The sequence below is a fragment of the Colossoma macropomum genome, unplaced genomic scaffold (assembly GCF_904425465.1).
Source record: "Colossoma macropomum unplaced genomic scaffold, Colossoma_macropomum, whole genome shotgun sequence".
Taxonomy (NCBI): domain Eukaryota; kingdom Metazoa; phylum Chordata; class Actinopteri; order Characiformes; family Serrasalmidae; genus Colossoma; species Colossoma macropomum.
This window is the reverse complement of record NW_023494807.1, coordinates 30,238,289-30,261,276: the sequence shown is the minus strand read 5'-3', so window position 1 is coordinate 30,261,276 and position 22,988 is coordinate 30,238,289. Positions and strand designations below refer to the sequence as shown.

Here is a 22,988-nt window from a genome sequence, read left to right as displayed (position 1 = left end):
CTTTTTAAAATTGCTGTCGAAAAGAAACAGGAAAAAAAATTAGGAAAGTTTTTCTTTTTTCCTGATAGTAACTGTATGTAAATTCGCTCTCAGCCTCACAGCAGCTGGAGTTTCTGGAAGGCCGTAAGAAGCAGTACATGAAGGCAGCGCTGCAGGCTAAACAGAAGAACGACATGGAGCAGGCGAAGATCTACCTCCGCACAGCAAAGGGCCTCGAGCCCATGATTGAAGCAGCGCGGAGCGGCAAAGCTGTGGACATCAGCAAGGTTAGAAATCAGCTTAAACAAAAAAACAGTCAGACAAAAAAAATATCTAAAATATATTAAATAACATTCATTAAAGATAATTACACTTACACTGGGTTATTACAACAAAGGGATGGCTGTTATACAAATATTAATAACCATTTCTTTGTCAACAAACCCAGGTGCCTTCCCCTCCTGGTGATGAAGATGAGGATTTTATTCTGGTTCATCACAGTGAGGTTCAGAGCTCTGAGAAGGCTGAGGAAGTGTACAGCCAGCTCAGTAAAATACTGAAGGAGCAGTATGAGGTAACAGTCACTGAGTAACAATGTTAAATCTATCTAAATTATTATTCTATAGAGAACACATGTATATATGGCACTTTCTTGTAAAATTTAGTGCACAATTTCTGTTTATCTGCTGAGTTTAAGATCTTGGAAAAACTTAAAAAACTTGAAAAAGATAAAATATAAAAAGTGTCTTTTGCACTTTTGTTAAATTCAGCAAATAAACAATACTTTTGTATTAAAATATGGAAAAGTGTGTTCTCGGTGTTGGATGTGTTCACTTATTTACACTTACAGATATGTGATTTGACTGGGGTGCCCAAACTTTGCTCTTGACTGTATAAGAACTAATGTGACGTTTTTCCTCTGCAGAAATGTTTGACCTTCTCCAAGCAGTTCACTCACACAGGGAACATTGCGGAGACCACCAAGTAAGATACACACACACACGCACACACACACACACACACACACATACACTCACACACACAGATTTAGGTACATGGATTCAAAGCAGGGGTTCTTCTACAAAAGGGACTGGTTAAAAATGCAGGGGAAAAAAAATTTTATTAAGTATGAATTTTAATTATGTGAATCTAATGTTTTACCTAACAGTATAAATAAAAATATGGGAACAAAATAGCCCATATTTTTTTCCCAAGTATAAATGACATGAAACTAGCTAAAGTAGCTATAACTACTACTAATAATAAAATGTTTAGTAGTAGTCATAATATACATACACACATAATGTTAAATACATGTTTTAGTGTTCAATTAAATCAAGTAGACTTATATTTAACAGTAGAATATCTTGGGACTCTTTTAATAGTTTATGAATTCCTGCTGAGCATGAGTGAAGTTACTATGAGTAAAGTGTTATAAAAGTAGTATGATATGGGACTCTTATTTTGATACCATACACGATCCTGCTGAACATGAGTGAAGTTCCTGTGAGTACAGTGTTGTAACAGTAGATTGATTTGGGACTCTTATTTTGATAGCGTATGTGTTCCTGCTGAACATGAGTGAAGTTTCTGTGAGTACAGTGTTATAAATGTAGTATAATGTGTGACTCTTATTTTGATAGTGTATGCATTCCTGCTGAACGTGAGTGAAGTTACTGTGAGTGCTGTCTTGTAACAGTAGAATGATATAGGACTCTTATTTTGATAGCGTACGTGTTTCTGCCGAACGCGAGTGAACTTACTGTGAGTACAGTGTTGTAACCAGTAGAATGATTTAGGCCTCTTATTTTGATAGCGTATGCGTTCCTACCGAACATGAGTGAACTTACTGTGAGTACAGTGTTATAAATGTAGTATTCTATGGGACTCTTATTTTGATAGCGTATGCGTTCCTACTGAACATGAGTGAAGTTACTGTGAGTACAGTGTTGTAACAGTAGATTGATTTGGGACTCTTATTTTGATAGCATATGTGTTCCTGCCGAATGTGAGTGAATCTCTGAATCTCGTGCTGTGTCCTGAATGAATCCACACAGGCTGCATCCCAATTCAGGGGCTGCGTCCTTTTATTGATTGGGGGATTTTCCCCCAGTTTTCTCTCCAATTTAGTCGTCTCCACTTCCACCCCCTAGTTAGGACCCCCCCAATCACACGATACTACCAGCGCTAGGAGGGTGAAGGCTAACACAGGCTTCACAGTGAAGCCCCTCCTCATCTTTTCGAGTTGCCGCTAATGCAACATCACTGGACAGCCATTCATGTTAGGAGGAAAGCGCCAACCGCCAGATCTGTTACGTCAGCTAACTGACGCCTACGCTGAGTAGCATCGCGTTGAGTGATAGAGGGGAGGAGCGGGGGCCATCCTGCCCACCCAGAGAGAACGAGGCTAGTTGTGCTGTCTTGGACTCCCGGCCACGGGCGGCTGTAGCATCACCAGGGATCAAACTCGCGACTGTAGCCCAATTTAAAGAAGAAAACCATTTTTGCACTAATAGAGATTATTTGAAGAGAATTCAGGCAGAAGAAATAAGCGACACCTACCTCAGCAACCGTACACCCCACTGGACAGCAACAGGGTGGACAAGAGAGCAGGGAAGCACATGGAAAACTGAGGGGAAAGGCAAGCCTTTCCTTTTTTTTTGGCTAGAGCCCCAAAATCACTAAATCCGCACCTGTAGAGAGGGATATTATTTAGGGCTGCAGTGCATAAACCTCGCATTACAAAGACTAGTGACCCTCTGAGGGGTCAGCGCTGTAAAACCATCAGTACTGTCCTACAGAGATGTGGAGAAGAGCGATCTGGTCAGATGAGACATCCTTCACCATATTCTCCACAGTTGGGAGAGTGCATGTGCAGCGCAACACCAACAGAGCAGTACAGGCCTGAATGCTTGACCCCTACAGTCGGGGGTCCGTCTTTATCCAATGAAGAAACATTACTGTCCTGATGGGAGTGGTCTCAGTGCCCCCATCCTCAGGGCATGAGGGGTCACTGAATGGTTTACTGAGTATGAAAATGATGTAAATCATGTGAAGTGGCCTTCAGTCTCTCTCTCCCTCCATCAGCAGACTTATTTGGGTTATTACTTCTTGAAGATGGGAGCCGTTTGATGTTTAAGCAGTAGAACCCGAGAGGGAGCGTTATCGCGAAATAACATCTCGGCTGTGATTTGGTCGCCGTAGATCATCACAGCCGTGATGTTATTGGCGATAACACACTCCTCGAGTGTTCTATTGCTTTTATACAACAGTTAAATAAATACAGTAATAAATTAATAGACTGGGCCGTGAACGCAGCGTTTAATATGTTTTAATGTTCGCAGTTCCTTCACCAAATTATAGTTCCTTAACGAGCAGCTTGTTGCTACGTCAGAGTAACGAGCTCCGCCCACTTGCTGCACAGCCGGCAGTTCGTTCTCCAGCTCCTTACACTAAATTCCCAAACTGTCATCACCACTGAGCAGCTTTTCAGTCGGCAGCTGTGACAGAAGAACAACTAAACAACCTGGAATCAGCCAGAAATGAACCCAACACCATTCGCCAAACGTGTAGTCTGATCTTCAGAGTCTGACCAAATCCGACTGAGCCATAAAACTGCCGCAATATCAAGTTCAGCTCAGTTTTGTCAGTTTTTGCCAGATCAGTATTAATGTTGTTTTGTTCCAGCCAGTCTGTAAAGCATCTTACAGCCCATTTAGTTTGGCGAATGGTGTTGGGTTCATTTCTGGCTGATTCCAGGTTGTTTAGCTGTTCTTCTGTCTCAGCTGCCGACTGAAAAGCTGCTCAGTGGTGATGACAGTTTGGGAATTTAGTGTCGTTTCATCTTCAGAGTCTGACCAAATCGGCTGTCGGTCAAATGTGATCTTAAGTGTCCATTTTCTGTTTGTGGCAAAGTAAGAAGTAAAAATGTTCAAATGGCTTGAGCGTCTCCTACAGCTGTCAAAGTCGTTGCTTAGCAACGGCGTCTCAGCGGAGCGATACATTGTTTGTGAAAAAACCCATGATATTATGGCGAAATAACAGCACAGTTTGAACGCTTCTCAACCAATCAGCTTGAGAGGCCGGAACTAACTTGTATAATTAAAGATGTGAACAATGAACGGCTGCAGATGGTTCAGCAGTTTGCGGTTAAATTACATTGTCTAATTTGTGCCTGACTGTGTTGTATGATATCTTTCTCCTTCTCCTAGATTTGAGAAGATGGCTGAGAAATGTAAGAAGAGTCTGGAGATCCTGAAGCTGGCTCAGAACCGCGGGCTAGAACCACCAAAGCACCACTTTGAGGAGAGAACCCACCGCACTGTCAGGTCAGCTACATATGTAGATCTATAATTGGCCTCTCAGTGGTAATTTTCTCTGCACATCCGAGTCAAACCAGTAGTAAAATGTAGCTGACTGGATTGATTCCAGCTCCTTCGTGACCCTCAGAGAAGTGGCTTTTACCACGTCACTCATCCTAAAACTAAGTTTCTGTTTTTATTCTTCTGTCTTTTCATTCTCTGTCTTTCTTTTAGGATATTTCCAGAGCTCAGCAGCACCGACATGGTGATCATGATTGTACGAGGCATGAACCTTCCTGCTCCTCACGGTAAGGCTAATGTCTGCACTCGTACTCTTAATGGGGCACGATTTGTATCGTATTGAATGTGCTGGCATTTTTGTTGTACTTGTTTGAAAAGCCATGAGAACACAATAGAAAAGGGGGGATTATGAAGGAAGCATAAATACACTGATCAGGCATAACATTTTATCAGCTCCACTTACTATATAGGTGCACTTTGTAGTTCTACAGTTACAGACTGTAGTCCATCTGTTTCTCTGATACTTTGTTAGCCCCCTTTTACCCTGTTCTTCAGTGGTCAGGACCCCCATGGACCCTCACAGAGCAGGTACTATTTGGGTGGTGGATCATTCTCAGCACTGCAGTAACACTGATGTGGTGGTGGTGTGTTAGTGTGTGTTGCGCTGGTACAAGTGGATCAGACTCAGCAGTGCTGCTGGAGTTTTAAACGCTGTGTCCACTCACTGTCCACTCTATTAGACACTCCTACCTTGTCGGTCCACCTTGTAGATGTTAAGACAGAGACGATAGCTCATCTGCTGCTGCACAGTTTGTGTTGGTCATCCTCTAGTCCTTCATCAGTGGTCACAGGACGCTGTTGTCTGGATATTTTTGGTTGCTGGACTATTCTCAGTCCAGCAGTGACACTGAGGTGTTTTAAAACTCCAGCAGCACTGCTGTGTCTGATCCACTCAGACCAGCACAACACACACTAACACACCACCACCACATCAGTGTTACTGCAGTGCTGAGAATGATCCACCACCCAAATAGTACCTGCTCTGTGAGGGTCCATGGGGGTCCTGACCACTGAAGAACAGGGTAAAAGGGGGCTAACAAAGTATCAGAGAAACAGATGGACTACAGTCTGTAACTGTAGAACTACAAAGTGCACCTATATAGTAAGTGGAGCTGATAAAATGGACAATGAGCGTAGAAACAAGGATAATATCATAATGTCATAATGTTGTGCCTGATCAGTGTATATTGTTGCACATAATTAGTGGAAAAGTGTAAAATCTGTAAATCGCTAATTAAAAAATGAAGAAATGATGGGTGTCGAGAACGATGAACAGTCAAAAATGACTGTTCGAAGTTCAAATGAATATTCATAACGTTATATTTCAGAAGTGATCATATCACAAAAAAATGTAGATGTTATTGTGTTTAAAACAAAACAAGAGTGATTCCAAACTTTTGAAAGATAGTGTACATTAAAGCAGTAAGCCACAAGAGGCTGTGTGTAACTGCGATTTTATCACAGGAAGGGTGTTCGCAGCCCAAAACTCCCTTCCCTGTGATAAAATCGCAATAACGCTTGGCTTCAAGTGGCTTACTGCTTTTATAAAACAGCAGCCAACATAAAATATAATAAAATACACAATTTGATATAAAAGTGTTCCGCCAAGAAATGTGGTTCCTTTAGAGTACAGTACCGATGCCAGTCAACCATGGACTGATAAATGAGGAGACCGTTCAGTCGCCCATTGCTGTATATTGCGGTCATTTCATGAATTGAACTCTTTGTCATATAACAATGGACGTATGACAACACAGCGCTGTTTAGTGCAAAAACCTTCACTTTATAAGTCCTTTTTGGTCACCAAATTACCACCGCGAGTCTCATTTAGCACCAGTCCAGTGGCGCCCTCTTCTCACGCTGGGGCTGAATCTCAAACGGCTCCCTGCTCCCTACATAGTGCACTACGTAGCAGCTTAAATACTGACTCCTGCAGCCCAACAGAGCAAAATACAGCTAGGAAACAGTCATTTGGGACTCATCCACACTCGATACATGAGGCACTGTTTGGCTGTAGAGGCTAGAATTTCCAAACTTTCATAGCTAGAACACTATTTAGGGAGTACAGAGCCGTTTGGGATTCAGCCTGGGTTTGACGCGACTTCTGACTGAAACATGAACATTTGAAGTGCGTAAGACATTCAAGTGATTATTTTTAGACCTTTTATACTGCAGTTTTCCAGTGAATCAAACCGTAAGTGCTTTAATTGAAGCCTGTGATATTAATAATGGAGCTGTTTAGCATATTTGCTATCTTTTACCCTGTTAGCTAGCTGACCAGCCTGGTTCTAGTTAAGAACATAAGTTGTCAGCCCCTCAGTTTAAACAGAAAATGGGTTCTTACTTCATCAGTTCACTCGGTGCTCCAAACAAGCAGCATTAGAGTCAAAGATTATTCCATTAACAGCAGAGGGGTTTTTTTGTGCCTTGGTGCAGTGATACACAGTTCAGTTGCTGTGAGGCGGTCATTGGTGTGCGTATATGTTGGATTTTACAACCAATCAGATTTTAGGACCAGAACTATCCATTTTAGAAATGCAGTTTTAAGCTCTTCTCATCACAGCACAACTTCAAAGCCTTCTGTTACTGCAGCACAAAGCAGTGACAGTGCTTCCTCATCAGAGCTGTGCAGTCACTGATCCTCACAGCTTCTGCTTTGCTCTGATAGTTGTGATTGTGACAGCGACACTTTTAGCATGTGGCTTTCAGTCAAGTGACTATAAACAAGTCAAATGACCCACAAGACAAATGCCTTATTAAAGGAACAGTGCGTTCACAGAGACTAATGAAAGCAGGCGGCCACCATTCACAACATGCAAACGATATCGTGTTAATTGGTGGCTGCAAGGTTCATACACTGTTATTAATAAAGGTTCTGTTCAGGTACATTTATCACTCATCGAGGTACAAACAGTGTAAATGTTCCCTCAAAGGTACAACAGTGGTTTTAAGGTCTGATTGTGAACCTTAAATAAGTTTTTTCAGGTGAAAAGTTCGTATTTGTACCTTTTCATAACCGAATGTTTTAAAACAGAACAGTAAAATAAAAGCCTGGAGACGAGACGGGGTGTGTGGAGTCAGTACAGCTTAGAACATATCATTTCAGTGGATTATGGTTCAGTTATGTTCCCTGACTGAAAGGTACTGAGATGGAGCCCTTGAGGGTTCCACGCCCTTTATTTTGGAGAGTGTACTACTTGCTAGCCATGTTAGCATGATCTAGTTCTTTACTTTAGCACATGAATTCCCATTTGTTGATTTAAACACACACACGCACACACACACACACACACACACACACTTCTCCTTCTTGGTTTTGCTGGAGCCTATCCCAGCTGTCATCGGGTGGAAGGCAGGATACACCCTGGACAGGTCACACACATACACATTCACACCAAGGGGCAATTTACCATGTCCAGTTGGCCTCACTGCATGTTTTTGGACTGTGGGAGGAAACCCACACAGACACGGGGAGAACATGCAAACTCCACACAGAAAGGACCCTGGTCACCCGGCCGGGAATCGAACCCAGGCCCTTCTTGCTGTGAGGCGACAGCGCTACCCACCGTGCCGCCCGATTTAAAGGAGTAGTTTGGCGAAAAAATAATCAAACAAATACAGTTTTCCATTTACCTCAGATGAACTCGATCAGCTGAGACATGCTGAAGTCTATATTTTGCTTCTGTAGTTTAGAACTGGAGCCACGAGGCTAACGTTGCTAACAAACACTAGAAGTCTGTAGTCGCCCAGATCGTCAGCCCAAACCGTTTCTGTAAAAATACATCACCCAAACTTGTCTCAGCTCAGTCAAACCACAACCAGGTCTTCATGTGGTTTAGAGTACGATATGAATGACTGTGAGCTGTGAAAAGGAACAGAGCTTCCTTTTCACAGCTCGGGCGGCCAGTCAACACAGGGGCGATGGCACCAGCTGTACGCAGGTTCAAACGCAGGTTAGTTAGAACGTTATTGTTTACTGAGTTCGGGTTTGCGCATTACTAAATCAAAACAAGTTGCCCCAAACCAAGAATGTCCAGTCTTATCCACAAAGTCTCATGTTGGTTGGTGGACCATTCTCAGTCCAGCAGTGACACTGAGGTGTTTAAAAACTCCACTGATCCACTCAGACCAGCACAACACACACTAACACACCACCACCACATCAGTGTTACTGCAGTGCTGAGAATGATCCACCACCCAAACAGTACCTGCTCTGTGAGGGTCCATGGGGGTCCTGACCACTGAAGAACAGGGTAAAAGGGGGCTAACAAAGTATCAGAGAAACAGATGGACTACAGTCTGTAACTGTAGAACTACAAAGTGCACCTATATAGTAAGTGGAGCTGATAAAATGGACAATGAGCGTAGAAACAAGGAGGTGGTCATAATGTTATGCCTGACTGGTGTAAATAAACTTGCCCTGCCTTAATACTGCCGGTTTGAAGTAATCTAAGATATGGATTTTTCTTTATTTTGTGCTGTTGTCCTGTGAAGGTGTTGCATCAAATGACCTGGATGCTTACGTGAAGTTTGACTTCCCCTACCCCAGTTCAGTGAGTATCTCTGACCGCACAGCGGGAGGAAAGGCAGTAAACCACATTTGGGTGAGTTACTGAGCGGAATGTCATGTTGTAGCTGATCACTGTTGTTGTTTGGCCGTTTCTAGGATCAACCTCAGAAACACAAAACTGCAGTTATCAAAAACACCAACAGTCCAGGTGAGTGATAAGCTTTTTAATAGGGGTATAAAAATACCTGCGTTGATCTGAAGGCGGTGTGTCCAGTCAAGATCGTTAGCATCTGTCAGAATCGATTATTGTGCTGGGTGATATGATTAACCTTTTCAACTCCTTGAGACCACCGGTGGTTCCAAAACACAATCATATTCTTCATAACTTTTATATTTCATGAGCTACATTCAAAAGGTGGGGGTCATATGAGGCTGTAACTGTCTCCTTTCCAGTCAAATAGATGGGTGTTGTAATTTTAAACCCTTATAATAAAAGAAGCTGAACTTGCTGTTTTCTACTGAAAGTCGACCCATTTTTCCACAAATCTGGGCTATAAACTATAAACAGATGGCGCATATAGCATATAGCAATATGTGTATGATCATAAAACATGTTCTGTTCTTTTGAGGAGAGCTTTTACAAAAAAAAATAAAATAAAATAAAACTTTACGTTTATTTCATGCAGTTACTGAATAATTTGCCTTACGATTTGGTCATGTAAATTCATTTTACATTTACATCATTTAGCAGACGCTCTTATCCAGAGCGACTTACAAAAAGTGCTTTGTCTATCCAGAGAAAGTATCTTTGCTGGTTACCAGTAGGTTAGAGAGAAAGCCAGTCCTGAGCTCAGATACTGCTGGAATCAGAAAGTCATTATTGACACCCAGAGAAAAAGGAACAGAGTTAAACACAGAGCAGTGCAATATAATACAATACAATACATAAGTGCAGTACAATACATTACAATCAATACTTAACTCAGTGCTCATTTAAGTGCTGTATAAAGAGACGGTCTTCATTCTGCGTTTGAAGACCGCGAGAGACTGTGCTGTTCGGACAGCCAGTGGGAGTTCGTTCCACCGCCTGGGTACCAGCACAGAGAACAGTCTTGATGCTTGCCTTCCGCGCGCCTTGAAGGATGGCGGGTCAAGCCGAGCTGTACTCGAAGCTCGAAGGGCTCGTGGTACAGTTCGAGATTTGACCATTGCCATCAAGTAGGGAGGGGCTGGTCCATTTTTGGCTTTGTAGGCAAGCATAAGGGTTTTAAATCTGATGCAGCTACAGGAAGCCAGTGAAGGGAGCGCAGCAGTGGGGTGACGTGGCTGAACTTTGGGAGATATTTTGGACAAACCAAAATATACCCTGGAGAATAAGAGGTTATATATATCGTCACTGTCCAAAGAAAAACAAGTATGTCCAAAATAGTAACTTTACTGGAGAGGCAGAAACACCCTCACCTTTTAATGTAAGTTAGTGTAAAGAGATTTTTATTCCAAGCGATTTTAGAGCATTTCTGTTGGTCCGTTCATCATGAAATTTATACAACGTAAAGGACAGCTGGTGTGTTGAAAACTAAAAATGGACAAATGGAGATACATGGTTTTCTTTGGACAGCGATGATATACATTCTTTTTATCTGAAATGGAAAAGAGGGATTTCACAGTAAACGTCATAACTTGGATTAAATAGCCCTTCAATTATTGCCTCTTATGAACAGAAGGATGAATGGAATACAGTTATATTTCTCCTGCAGGGGGCGCTGTTTGAAGTGGTAGATCTTTACCCTCCCCATTTTTCTCTCTCTCTCTCTCGATAGAGCCTTCAGGAAAACTCACCTGTGTGCATAAAGCGCACGTAAACATGCATGAAATATGTATAATAACGTTTATTAAGATCACAGCAACATTTTGCCTAATTTTACATCTCCAAAAAATCATTGCGAATATATCAGAAATGTCTGATACATCACACAGCCCTAATCAATTTTAATGATATTTTGAAATATCATGAAAATGGGGCTCCCAAGTGGTGCAGCCGTCTAAGCGTTGGCCCTGTCATCAGGAGATCATGAGTTCAATCCCTGGTGATGCTACAGCCGTCCGTAGCCGAGAATCCAAGAGAACACAATTGGCCTCGCTCTCTCTGGGTGGGTGGGATGGCCCCTCCTTCTCCCCCCATCACTTAACGCGGTGCTAGTCAGCGCAGGCGTCTGTTAGCTGACGTAACAGATCTGGCGGTTGGCGCTTTCCTCCTAACGCGAATGGCTGTCCAGTGACGTTGCGTGAGCGGCAGTTCGAAAAGATGCGGTGGTTGGCTTCACAGGTCTCGGAGGAAGCCTGTGTTAGCCTTCACCCTCCTAGCGTTGATAGCGTCGTGTGATTGGGGGAGTCCTAACTAGGGGGTGGAACTGGAGACGACTAAATTGGGGAGATAATTGGGTAAAAATGAGAGAAAAAAAAATAGCAAATAGTTAAAATAATAGTGACACTTTATTTTGAGATGAAACAAACCCTCAACAGACTCTCAGTAACGTCAAAAACATGAGGATTAGGATTAGGTTTAGGGTTGAGGTTAAGGTTAAGGTTAAGGTTAGGATTAGGGCCAGGGCCAGGGTTAGGGTTAGGTGATTAGGTTTTGGGTTGAGGTTAAGGTTAGGGTTAGGATTAGGGCCAGGGTGAGGGTTAGGATTAGGTTTTGGGTTGAGGTTAAGGTTAAAGTGAGGATTAGGGCCAGAGTGAGGGTTAGGATTAGGTTTTGGGTTGAGGTTAAGGTTAAAGTGAGGATTAGGGCCAGGGTTAGGGTTAGGTGATTAGGTTTTGGGTTGAGGTTAAGGTTAAGGTTAGGATTAGGGCCAGAGTGAGTGTTAGGATTAGGTTTTGGGTTGAGGTTAAGGTTAAGGTTAGGATTAGGGCCAGAGTGAGGGTTAGGATTAGGTTTTGGGTTGAGGTTAAGGTGAGGATTAGGGCCAGAGTGAGGGTTAGGATTAGGTTTTGGGTTGAGGTTAAGGTTAAGGTTAGGATTAGGGCCAGAGTGAGGGTTAGGATTAGGTTTTGGGTTGAGGTTAAGGTTAAGGTTAGGATTAGGGCCAGGGTGAGGGTTAGGATTAGGTTTTGGGTTGAGGTTAAGGTAAAGGTTAGGATTAGGGCCAGAGTGAGGGTTAGGATTAGGTTTTGGGTTAAGGTTAAGGTTAGGATTAGGGCCAGGGTGAGGGTTAGGATTAGGTTTTGGGTTGAGGTTAAGGTAAAGGTTAGGATTAGGGCCAGGGTGAGGGTTAGGATTAGATTTTAGGTTTAACATCTACTTAATGTAAGTAATGTATCAACAGAACATCTATAAGATATTCACTTCAGTGTATTCAGATGCTTCACTACTGATACATCACTGATATGTTGTTGATGTGTTACTGATAATCTGCTGAACCAAAATAATAAAGCCTGCTGTGTTGTTTTTATTGGCCGTCTTTTACTACTATGTAAATAGTTTTTGTACATATTTACATATTTACTATACAAAAAAACTGCACCAAAATAATTAAATTGAAATTTGAGGTTTAAAAATGTTCCTGAGTAAAAGTGTTAATCTTACTGAAACGTTGTGAGGTCAGTGACTCCCAGCTCTGCCTTCTAATGTCTTTAATCTGTGTTGGTTGTTTGTATTTATCTAACACTAATGACCGTGTTGATGAGTGTTTGTGTCTCCTGTTTCCAGAGTACAACCAGAGCTTCACCTTAAACATAAACCGTAACCATCGCGGCTTTAGGAGGGTGGTGCAGTCCAAAGGCCTTAAACTGGAAGTCTTCCATAAAGGGTGAGTCAGTCGTGCGGTTTAAAGCCAGCAGTTCCATCTTTATGGCTGTTTCAAAGGCCTGTAGTGCTCATACGGTGCTCCACACCAATCAGGGCACAGCGCACTTTGTTTTGATCTTGTTTTGACCTGTTGGACATACCGACCCAGTGCAAGCAGACGGTTCAACGTCAGTGCAGCAGCGTAAAATTTTGGGTGTCTATTCAACATAAATGATGAACTAACCTAACTTTGTGTAAATAGACCACAATATAGAAATATGTACACATATGCAGTTGTGACTGACGTGTCTTTTTTCTGAATTTATACAAACACATTTCATTTTATAGTGAATTTGTTTTGGCTAGTTTATGTTTATGAACAGAGACCTACAGATGCAGTTTAGTAAAGGAAACTCATTTGTGAATCTGTTTTTATTAAACTTAAACTTGTAACTAAGCTGCAAATAAACCTTAAACTGAAAATTTGCTTGTTTGTAAAAAGTGATTTCAGAGCCACTCAGTTCTACCTGATGGAAACTGTTTGCCTTCAGTGTTTTGTGCTTATGATAATTTTAATAGACATCAGCGTCACTAATTAATGACATTCTATTAAAAGACTGGTTTACCAAGAGAGACACTGGAGTATTTCCACCTAAAATGAGTTAATGAAGCGAGTCTTGTTACAGAAATGATAACAGGACATTAAAGTCATAATTAATCTTTTAGTACTTTTACTTTCGATACTTAAGTACATTTGAAGGTAAATACTTTTGTACTTTTACTCAAGTGGAGGTCTAAAGGGAGGAACTTCTACTTTTACTGCAGTAATATTTTACCTTGGGTGTCTCTACTTTAACTCAAGTACATGGTTTGTGTACTTCGTCCACCACTGGTGATTTTTGTGTAGGTTTTTAGTAACCTCTAATAGTGGTAAGTGTCTTACAGTGTCAGAAACCAGTAAGAAAGTCTAGTAGAGCTTACTGAAAGGAGAATTCCACTGGAATTTAATATAGTCTGATAGTAGTGATGTAAACAGAGTGATTCAGAGTGGTTTGGTGTGAAATGGTTCAGATTTCTTTACAGTGGTGGTGATAGGAACCAGGGGTCGCTATGACCAAAACCACCAGTGAACCTAGTTTTACATGGAATGTTGATGATGCTAAAATAGTGATAAATCTGGAAAAAGATTTCTACACCTAACATCGCCCTGCATGTCCCTCTCTGAGTTCAGAAAATGAAGAGTTTAAGGCCAAAATCTCCTTAAAACTATCAGAAATGTCATGTAGTAACTTTCTGTGAGGGAGCTTTTAGAGGTGGACGTCTGGTTCCTATCACCACCACTGTGAACAGTTCTGACTCGGTAAGTTTCTCTAGAACAGAGCGTTTCACACCAAACCGCTCTGAACGACTCTGTTTACATCTTAAACATTTAATTATGCAGAAATTTTGGAAAATCATTGGAGTTCCCCTTGAACAACCCTACATGGTTTGAGGCAAGTGATGAGTTAGGCTGCAGTTAGAAACGTGCTAATTGGTGGATTATAAGCTTGAACTTGCTAAAGCGAAAGAAGTAAACTTCTTATCTGATAGACTACATTTAATATAAATGTGAATGTTAATTCGATTTTTCTCTTTAATGCTGTCTCTCTGCAGTGTTTTACCGCTGAAGCCCAGTGTGTGTGTAAAGATGACAGTAGTCTCTCTCTCTCCTGTGTGTGTCTGTGTGTCAGTGGTTTTCTGAGGAGCGATAAGCCTGTAGGTACGGCCCTCATCAAACTGGAGAAGCTGGAGACGCAGAGTGAAGTGCGCGAGATTGTGGAGGTGAGCAGAAACTTTCCTTCAGTTACGGCGTGTTTATCAGGCTACAACTCATTTTTCATCCTCGTTTGAAGTAACCGGCCACACCACACTCAGTTTAGTGAGGCAATAACACATAACAGCTCCATTAACATGTTTAATTTATCATAGTTTATCTGAAAGGTACTTTCTGAATGAACAAATATCACCTACAGGACAGATTAGAGCCCACGCGTCAAACTGTTTCCAAGCACTGCTGTGTCTGATCCACTCGTACCAGCACTACACACACTAACACACCACCACCACCACATCAGTGTTACTGCAGTGCTGAGAATGACCCACCACCCCAATAGTACCTGCTCTGTGAGGGTCGATGGGGGTCCTGACCACTGAAGAACAGGGTAAAAGGGGGCTAACAAAGTATCAGAGAAACAGATGGACTACAGTCTGTAACTGTAGAACTACAAAGTGCACCTATACAGTAAGTGGAGCTGATAAAATGGACAATGAGCGTAGAAACAAGGAGGTGGTCATAATGTTATGCCTGATCGGTGTACGAGGTTTTGATCCAACAACAGAAATATATATATATATATATATATTTCTTTCCACTGTAGATTTTATGTAGATGTTTTTATTTCCCTGTGAGATTCAGTCTGTTAATGTCTGATTATTTTCAGTTTATTCCAGTTTCTGATACAATTGACATCTTTTTAGTATATTCAGGTTGTAGATTTTTTATAGTTTTCATCTCAGTTTTCAGTTTGCTGTAATAACCCTGTTGTGTTTAAGTGCAGCAGGAGCTCTGTACAGTATAATCAGTGTGAGAGACGATAGAGGGACTGTAAACACTAGTTTGACTCTACAGTGTCAGTGTTAAGTGTGTGTGTGTGTGTGTGTGTGTGTGTGTGTGTGTGCTGTGGATTCAGGTGATGGACGGCCGGAAGCCCACTGGTGGTCGTTTGGAGGTGAGGGTTCGTCTCAGAGAGCCGCTGAGTGGACAGGACCTCCAGACCGTTACAGAGCGCTGGCTAGTTCTGGACCAGTCATAGGTCAGTGTTCTTAACAGTTCGATCATAAAGCAGTGACCCACTGGAGGCTGCGCGTTACAGTGATTTCCCCACAGTTAAGGGACATTGTATGATGAAATACAGCAATGTTTAATAAATAATTAAAGGTATTCATGATCATTAATAATCACAATCTTGACATGTGATGTTAGGTTTGTTAACGAGGCTTTTGTTGCCAAGCGATTTCATAACTCGCCACATTAAAACTGATTCAGTTGATTCTGTGCAGATGTATTTGTACGTTGATGTTTTTAGACCTCTGCCATGGCTCAGCCAATCAGAATATACTACTGGAAGCATCCATTTTATAATGCAGAAGTCTAAAAGTAAGGAAAGTGGTCAGATCGCCCCCTGCTGGCTGTGTTCAGCTTTGTGTTCACTTTCCAGTCAAAATAGCCATCAAGTACAATTTATTCATTTTTCAGCATCAGGAAAAAAAACATCTTTAAGAGAAAATTTTACAGAAGCTTCAGCAGCGAAATCTAATCTCAGCTGTCTGAGTGTTGAGTGAGTCTCTCTTTACCTTTATTCCAGCTTCCACTTCACTGTTCAGGAGACTCACTTTCAGCTCCTCAAAGAACCTGCAGAAACACCTCCAAAGTTCAGTCTTAGAAGCTGGTTGATCATTTTCTGAAGTAATCAAACACATTCAGTGGTGTTGAGGTCTGGACTCTGGGGTGGTCAGTCCATCGTTCAGCTTCTTTGTTTGATGTGTCCGTCTCCTTTTCTCAGTGAGGTTCTTCTTGACAGCTACACATCCTTTCAGACCCACAGCGCTGAGTCGTCTTCTCACAGTGGAAGGATGGACAGAAACACCTGTGGATGTTTTCAGATCTGAAGCAGCTTGATTTTCTCCTCTCTCTCAGAGATGAAAGCTTTAAGTGCTGTTTATCTGATGGGGGCAGTTTTGGTGTCTACCAGGTCTTCCAGGTGGTTGTTAGGAGCCACATTTTTTTCTGTAGCTTTAAATCAGTTTTTGAACTTTTGGAAACTCACTTATTTGACTTTCTCCTTCATTATAGAAATGGATTATCTTGCATATGATCTCAGAAACATCTGAAAAATGAGTAACTTGTACTTAATGGTTGTTCTGACTGGAAATAAATGGAAGGGTGCTCTCTGACTTTTGCACAGTGCTGTAGGTTAAGTATTGGAGATGCTGCACATTGCAGATCGTACAGTGTAACCTGCCGCTTCGCCCCATATTCAGTTATATTTGACACTTTGGTAATGTTTCAATGAATAATTGAGAGTAAAAGTTAGAAATACAAAACGGACTACAAGTCTGATGTCTAGATCAAGGGTTCTTAACCTTTTCCACCCCAATGCCCACCTGTTTATAAAGCATAGCAGCCCACAGAAAAACTACAATCAATTTTTTGAAATACTTTTTTCTTAATTTCTCACACTGAAAACCTGTGAATTAGAGCCTGAAAAAGATCAGATCACCTTTTCAGTTCAATCACAGAAACCAAAATTTGCGGTTTTGTTAAAACGCTTGCAGAGACGTCTAAAAAGTGGGGAAAAATTAAAAATAGTAGATGTGGACGGTGATTTGGAGCTGTGGTCCATCACGTTTTCACTGAAAACACTCTTGTGGCTCCCACAGGAGCCACTGCGCCGGCGGCTGCGTCGTCTCAAACTGATGGCGTTTAGTTAGCCTGTGACTGCGATGTTTTTATTTATACGTCTCTATTGATATTTATATTGGTTAGAATTTGGAAATGTTTAATTCTTTGATTTTTGAAGTTAATCTTTTTTTCCACTTATGTTTTAATGACTTAAAGTGATGTTACCGATTCACTACGAACTGCTGCCCCCCCTGAGTGCAGGCCCGCGGACCACTAGAGTGTGCTTTACGTTTACGGCCCAAAGGTTGAGAAATCCTGGCCTAGATGATCCCACGAAGCGGTGCCAGTGCCAAGCTGCTGTGCTTGCATGATCACAAAATACGTGTTTCGCAAAAGTGGCTGTCTTCTGAGTTTTATATGGAATGTTGATGATGAGAAAATAGTGGAAAATCTGTTTTTGTTTTTATTTTTTCCTATTTGGGGACTTTTTTGCCTCATAACAATGGGCCTCATTCACCAATATCTTCCCAGAGTCCTAAGAAAAAGTCTACCATCCAAAACCACCAGTGAACCTACACGTTTTCATGGTACAAACATGGGCCAAAGTCTTCTCAAAACTATTGTAAAACAACGTCTCGGTCATCAGGCAGCGTATTACGTGAAATGGTTATAAATAACTTTACATATCGCTGTTGTCAGAAGAAATTTCCATTTTTGACTTTTTTCAGTTTTTGACATAATTTGAAAATACCTGTTACCCTTTACATTGCATGTTAATTTCATGATGAATGGACCAAAACAAACGACCCAAAATGACTTGGAAAAAAGTCTGGTTCCATTGACTTACATTAAAAGTAAAGTAGGTTTTTTCCTTCTCCTGTAAAGTTACCATTTTGGAGATACGAGGTTTTGTTCCGACAACAGCGATACACTTTACTACTAACTATTTTGCCTCACAACACCCTGCATGTATCCCTCCACCATGAACGGATTCAAAAATTTATTAGCAAGATGTTTTAACCATTATAAAATATTGAAAATGTTCTGTGAGGAGCTTTTAGAGGTGGACGTCTGGTTCCTATCACCACCACTGTGAACAGTTCTGACTCGGTAAGTTTCTCTAGAACAGAGCGTTTCACACCAAACCGCTCTGAACGACCGTTCTTGGTGAAAAATCTGGATACGAGTGAAGAACGTTTTTCCTTCTCTTGTAAAGTTACACTTTTGGAACTGATGCCTTTGTCTTTTGTCTCCTCAGGGGGTGAGGTCATCAGCCTGGCCATCTTCAGAAATCTCATGTTCTTGCATGAAGCGACACGGAGGTGTGTTCACACGTTCACTGAAACGGGACGAAACCTCTCCGAATGAGGCTAAACAGCTGCGGTTTGGGAAACTGGAGTTCAGTAGTGGGACTGGGGGAAACTAAAGCATACAGCACATGTTCTAATTGATTTAACTTCCACTTCTCTTCATTTGAAATGACCTTGAACGAAGTGTCACAGTAGTAATGTAGGTCTAGAGAAAACTAATTTATTTGCTGCTCTGGGATGCACCTATGCACTAATACCAAAGTGATCACTGTTGCTGTAGTACAACTACTAAAACTGTTCTCGCGTTGAAGCACACACTGCTGCCACGTCAGACTTAATAATGAGTATGTAGGACTGATGAATCTATGCATTGAATCCCAAAATGTTTTATAAGACACTGCAACACTTGTTTATACGTTAAAGCAAAATTCACTGCACGGATAGACACGGGTTACCCTGAAGCTCACCCTGCCCTGAGAACGCTCGTCAGATTGTTCTGTTCGCACCATTTAAAGCCATAATCTAATGCAAACTGAAGCGGTAAGGCGTTTTATTAAGCTTTATTAAGCTTCATAAGCTCTGCTTGCCTGGCCGGCCGTCACTTTGACTGGAACAGGTACTTAAACTGATATAAACAGAAGAGAAATCAGTTGCTACTACCAACCCAGAAGAGCTCAGCTTCACAGTGTGCATGGGATTCAGTTACTGTTCTTGCACTTCAAAAGCTCATTCTAAAGGGGAATTCCACCAAATTTTTTGAATTACTGCATAATTCACAGGTTGCGATGCAAACAAAGTCGTTCTGATCGGCTTCTTTACAGTGGTGGTGATAGGAACCAGGGGTCACTATGACTACAACACAATATAGACATTTTATGTACTATCCAAAACCACCAGTGAAGCTACGTGCAACTGAAAATCTGAAAAAAAAATAAAGTTTTCTTTGGGGACTATTTTGCCTCAGCATGTATCCCTCCACCATGAATGGATTTATAAAATATGTTTTGGAGAAAAATCTTCTCAAAACTATCATAAAACTGTCTCAGACATCAGGCAGTGAATTCATAACCATTTCATGTAGTAACTTTCTGTGAGGGAGCTTTTAGAGGTGGACGTCTGGTTCCTATCACCACCACTGTGAACAGTTCTGACGGTAAGTTTCTTTAGAACTGAGCGTTTCACACCAAACCACTCTGAATGACTGATTAATTATGCAGAAAATTTGGAAAATTGGGTGGAATTCCCCTTTATGGCTCTTAGCCATGTTTACATGCTCTGTTGTGCAAATTGGACAATGCTGTATGATTATTATTGTCTTTTTTTTTTTTTTTAAGATAGAAGATAGATTCCTTATATTGCCAACTGAAGTGGTTGCCATAGAAATATACTTTATTTAAAAGCGCTTTCATGACTGATTGATGCAGATTACTGGCTTCCAAAACATTAATATTTATAAAACAAGACGACGACATATATATACATATACACACATATAAAACCCTCAGGCCATACACTGTAGAATAGAGATGCTTTTCCCTCACTGGGACCAGCTGGACATGCAGTCTGTCAATATTACTCTGACTTTGCTGGGAATAAACGTATTGATGCTTTAATAGTAGATGTTGAATGTTTAGTCCCATCAATCTCGAACTGGAATTGATTTTTTCTTCTTAGATCCATATTATTTTAGGGATCATTTCACTACATTATGGTTCTTTCATTTCAAAGTCGCATTAAAGGAATATTTAAGCATTTAACAACCTAACGTCTATCAGCTGTGATATGATTGATTAACACAGACGGTAATTTTGAGACGTTTCCCTAAACAAGCAACCCAAACACACAAAACTCACCTATGATGGAAGCCAGTGGGCCGGTGCTGAAGCAGAAGCCCACTGGATTTTATTATACGTTTTCAAAGTCAACATACTTTGTTCTTTTCCAAGTTCAGGGAAATCCCTTAAAATCGTCGTCTGTGGTAACTGACCATATATTATAGATGCAACAGACATTAAGGAGAAAAAGCCCCCATATTCCTTTAATATCGCAAAGCGTTTGTTTTTTAGCAAAGTTTATCGTTTGAGCAGGCTTGAGACTGTTGCAGGAGGTTTGTCAATGAATGTTTTATCATTAAAAGAAATTTAAAAAGTCATAATTCTGTTTTCCTCATGTTTCTTCTTTATCATACACCGATCAGTAATAACCTGATCATAGGCATGACCTCCTCCTTGTTTCTGCGCTCATTGTCCATTTTATCAGCTCCACTTACTGTATAGGTGCACTTTGTAGTTCTACAGTTACAGACTGTAGTCCATCTGTTTCTCTGATACTTTGTTAGCCCCCTTTTACCCTGTTCTTCAGTGGTCAGGGCCCCCGTGGACCCTCACAGAGCAGGTACTATTTGGGTGGTGGATCATTCTCAGCAGTAACACTGACGTTGTGCTGGTCTGAGTGGATCAGACACAGCAGTGCTGCTGGAGTTTTTAAACACCTCAGTGTCACTGCTGGACTGAGAATAGTCCACCACCCAAAAATATCCAGCCAACAGCGTCCTGTGGGCAGCATCCTGTGACCACTGATGAAGGACTAGAGGATGACCAACACAAACTGTGCAGCAGCAGATGAGCTATCGTCTCTGACTGTACATCTACAAGGTGGACTGACAAGGTAGGAGTGTCTAATAGAGTGGACAGTGAGTGGACACAGTGTTTAAAAACTCCAGCAGCACTGCTGTGTCTGATCCACTCGTACCAGCACAACACACACTAACACACCACCACCACGTCAGTGTTACTGCAGCGCTGAGAATGATCCACCACCCAAATAGTACATGCTCTGTGAGGGTCCAGGGGGGTCCTGACCACTGAAGAACAGGGTAAAAGGGGGCTAACAAAGTATCAGAGAAACAGATGGACTACAGTCTGTAACTGTAGAACTACAAAGTGCACCTATATAGTAAGTGGAGCTGATAAAATGGACAATGAGCGTAGAAACAAGGAGGTGGTCAGAATGTTATGCCTGATCGGTGTACATTTTTGTTATAAATGATGTTTTTTGTAACGTTTCTAACTTGACGACTCCAGAAAAGTCGTGACAGGAACATGTTTACACTGCGTTACATCATCTTTCCTTTTAACGGCACTGAATAGTTGTTTGGGGACTGAAGACACAAACTGATCCAGTTTTGAAAGCGGATGGTTTTTTTGTAACTCTTCAGTTACGCAAGTCTTCAGCTGTGCAACCATACAAGTTCTTCCTGGTCATATTCTGAGCTTCATAAGACAGTAGGGGACACCAGCACTCTCTGATTACACAGCCATGCTGTTGTAAAACATGTAGAATATGGCTTGGTGTTGTCATGGCGAATAAACATGGAGCACTGACACCTAAAAGGCAGCATATGTTGTTGCAGAATGTGTAAGCATTAATGGTGCTTATACAGATGTGCAATTTACTCACTAATGCCCCCCCACACACCATGACATGGGCATGATTTTAAACTTTACGCTGGTAACAATCTGGAAGGTCCTTTTCTTCTTTGGCCCGGGGAACACGACATCCATTATCTCCATCAACTATCTGAGAGGTTGACTCGTCAGACCACAATACACATTTCCACAGAGTATCAGTCCATTTCAGATGAGCTCGAGCCCAGAGAAGTCGGCGGCGTTTCTGGACGTTGTTATGACTTCCGCTGTGTGCAGTACAGTCTTACCCTGCATCTGTGGAAGCAGTGATGACCAGTGTTTATGGCAATGGTTTTCAAAGTATTTCCGAGCCTATGTAATGATATTCATCACAGAAACATGCTGTTTTTTAATGCAGTGCCATCTGAGGGATGGAAGGTCATGGTCATTCATTTGTAGTTTTCATCCTTTTTTACGAGACTTCTCCTAATTCCCTGAACCTTTTGATGCTGTTATGCACCAAAGAGGATGTAATACCTAAGGTCCTTGCAATCACTCGTTAAGGAATGTTATTTAAGATGCAGCGACAAACAGTGTTTATTGACAAAAGTTTGTCCAAGTTGTCCTGAGCCCATACGGTGATCATCACAGAAACATGCCAGTTTTTAATGCCGTGTGAGGCAACTTTTTTGGAACGTGTTGCAGACATTAATTTCAGAATTAACATATATTTACAAAACACAACGAACATTTAACATATAGCTTATAAAATAGTGGCTCTTAATCAGTGTATATTCAAATACAATCTGCATTTTTTTAGAAGTTTATTTTACATATTCTACAGGGCTTTTTTTGATAAAGTCAGCTTTTATTGACAAAGAAAACATGTACATGTTACTTTTTTGGCTTCTCATACATTTTTACATTTGAAACTTTGACCCAAGTCAATATTTAACAGCATTCCATCAGATCCAGCCCACTTTATGATAATGATACCCCACCAAGATTTGCTTTTTACCCGCCACATATCCATTTTCATGAAAAATAATGACCATACCACACTCCTGTTTGTAGTCATGCATGCAGTTCTGCTGTGTCCAGCTTTAAAGAAAGGAAAGAAAACACACCAGAAAGTAAAACGCCTGAAATAATGCCAAAAGAAAATGTAA

General features: G+C 41.3%; 1 protein-coding gene across 2 annotated transcripts in view; it reads left to right on the top strand.

Annotated features, from left to right (window-relative positions):
• The window catches only part of cc2d1b (coiled-coil and C2 domain containing 1B), a 56,822-nt gene extending 37,686 nt beyond the window's left edge, over window positions 1-19,136 (top strand). For both annotated transcript variants that reach the window (XM_036556305.1, XM_036556304.1), the window contains exons 15-25: window positions 94-266; window positions 428-553; window positions 905-963; window positions 4,191-4,307; window positions 4,515-4,588; window positions 8,856-8,914; window positions 9,028-9,079; window positions 12,584-12,683; window positions 14,392-14,482; window positions 15,391-15,513; window positions 18,361-19,136. In XM_036556305.1, coding sequence (XP_036412198.1) covers window positions 94-266; window positions 428-553; window positions 905-963; window positions 4,191-4,307; window positions 4,515-4,588; window positions 8,856-8,914; window positions 9,028-9,079; window positions 12,584-12,683; window positions 14,392-14,482; window positions 15,391-15,513 — 974 coding nt within the window. In that variant the 3' untranslated portion in view covers window positions 18,361-19,136. The remainder of the gene's footprint in view (window positions 1-93; window positions 267-427; window positions 554-904; window positions 964-4,190; window positions 4,308-4,514; window positions 4,589-8,855; window positions 8,915-9,027; window positions 9,080-12,583; window positions 12,684-14,391; window positions 14,483-15,390; window positions 15,514-18,360) is intronic.
• Window positions 19,137-22,988: the final 3,852 nt, after the last annotated feature.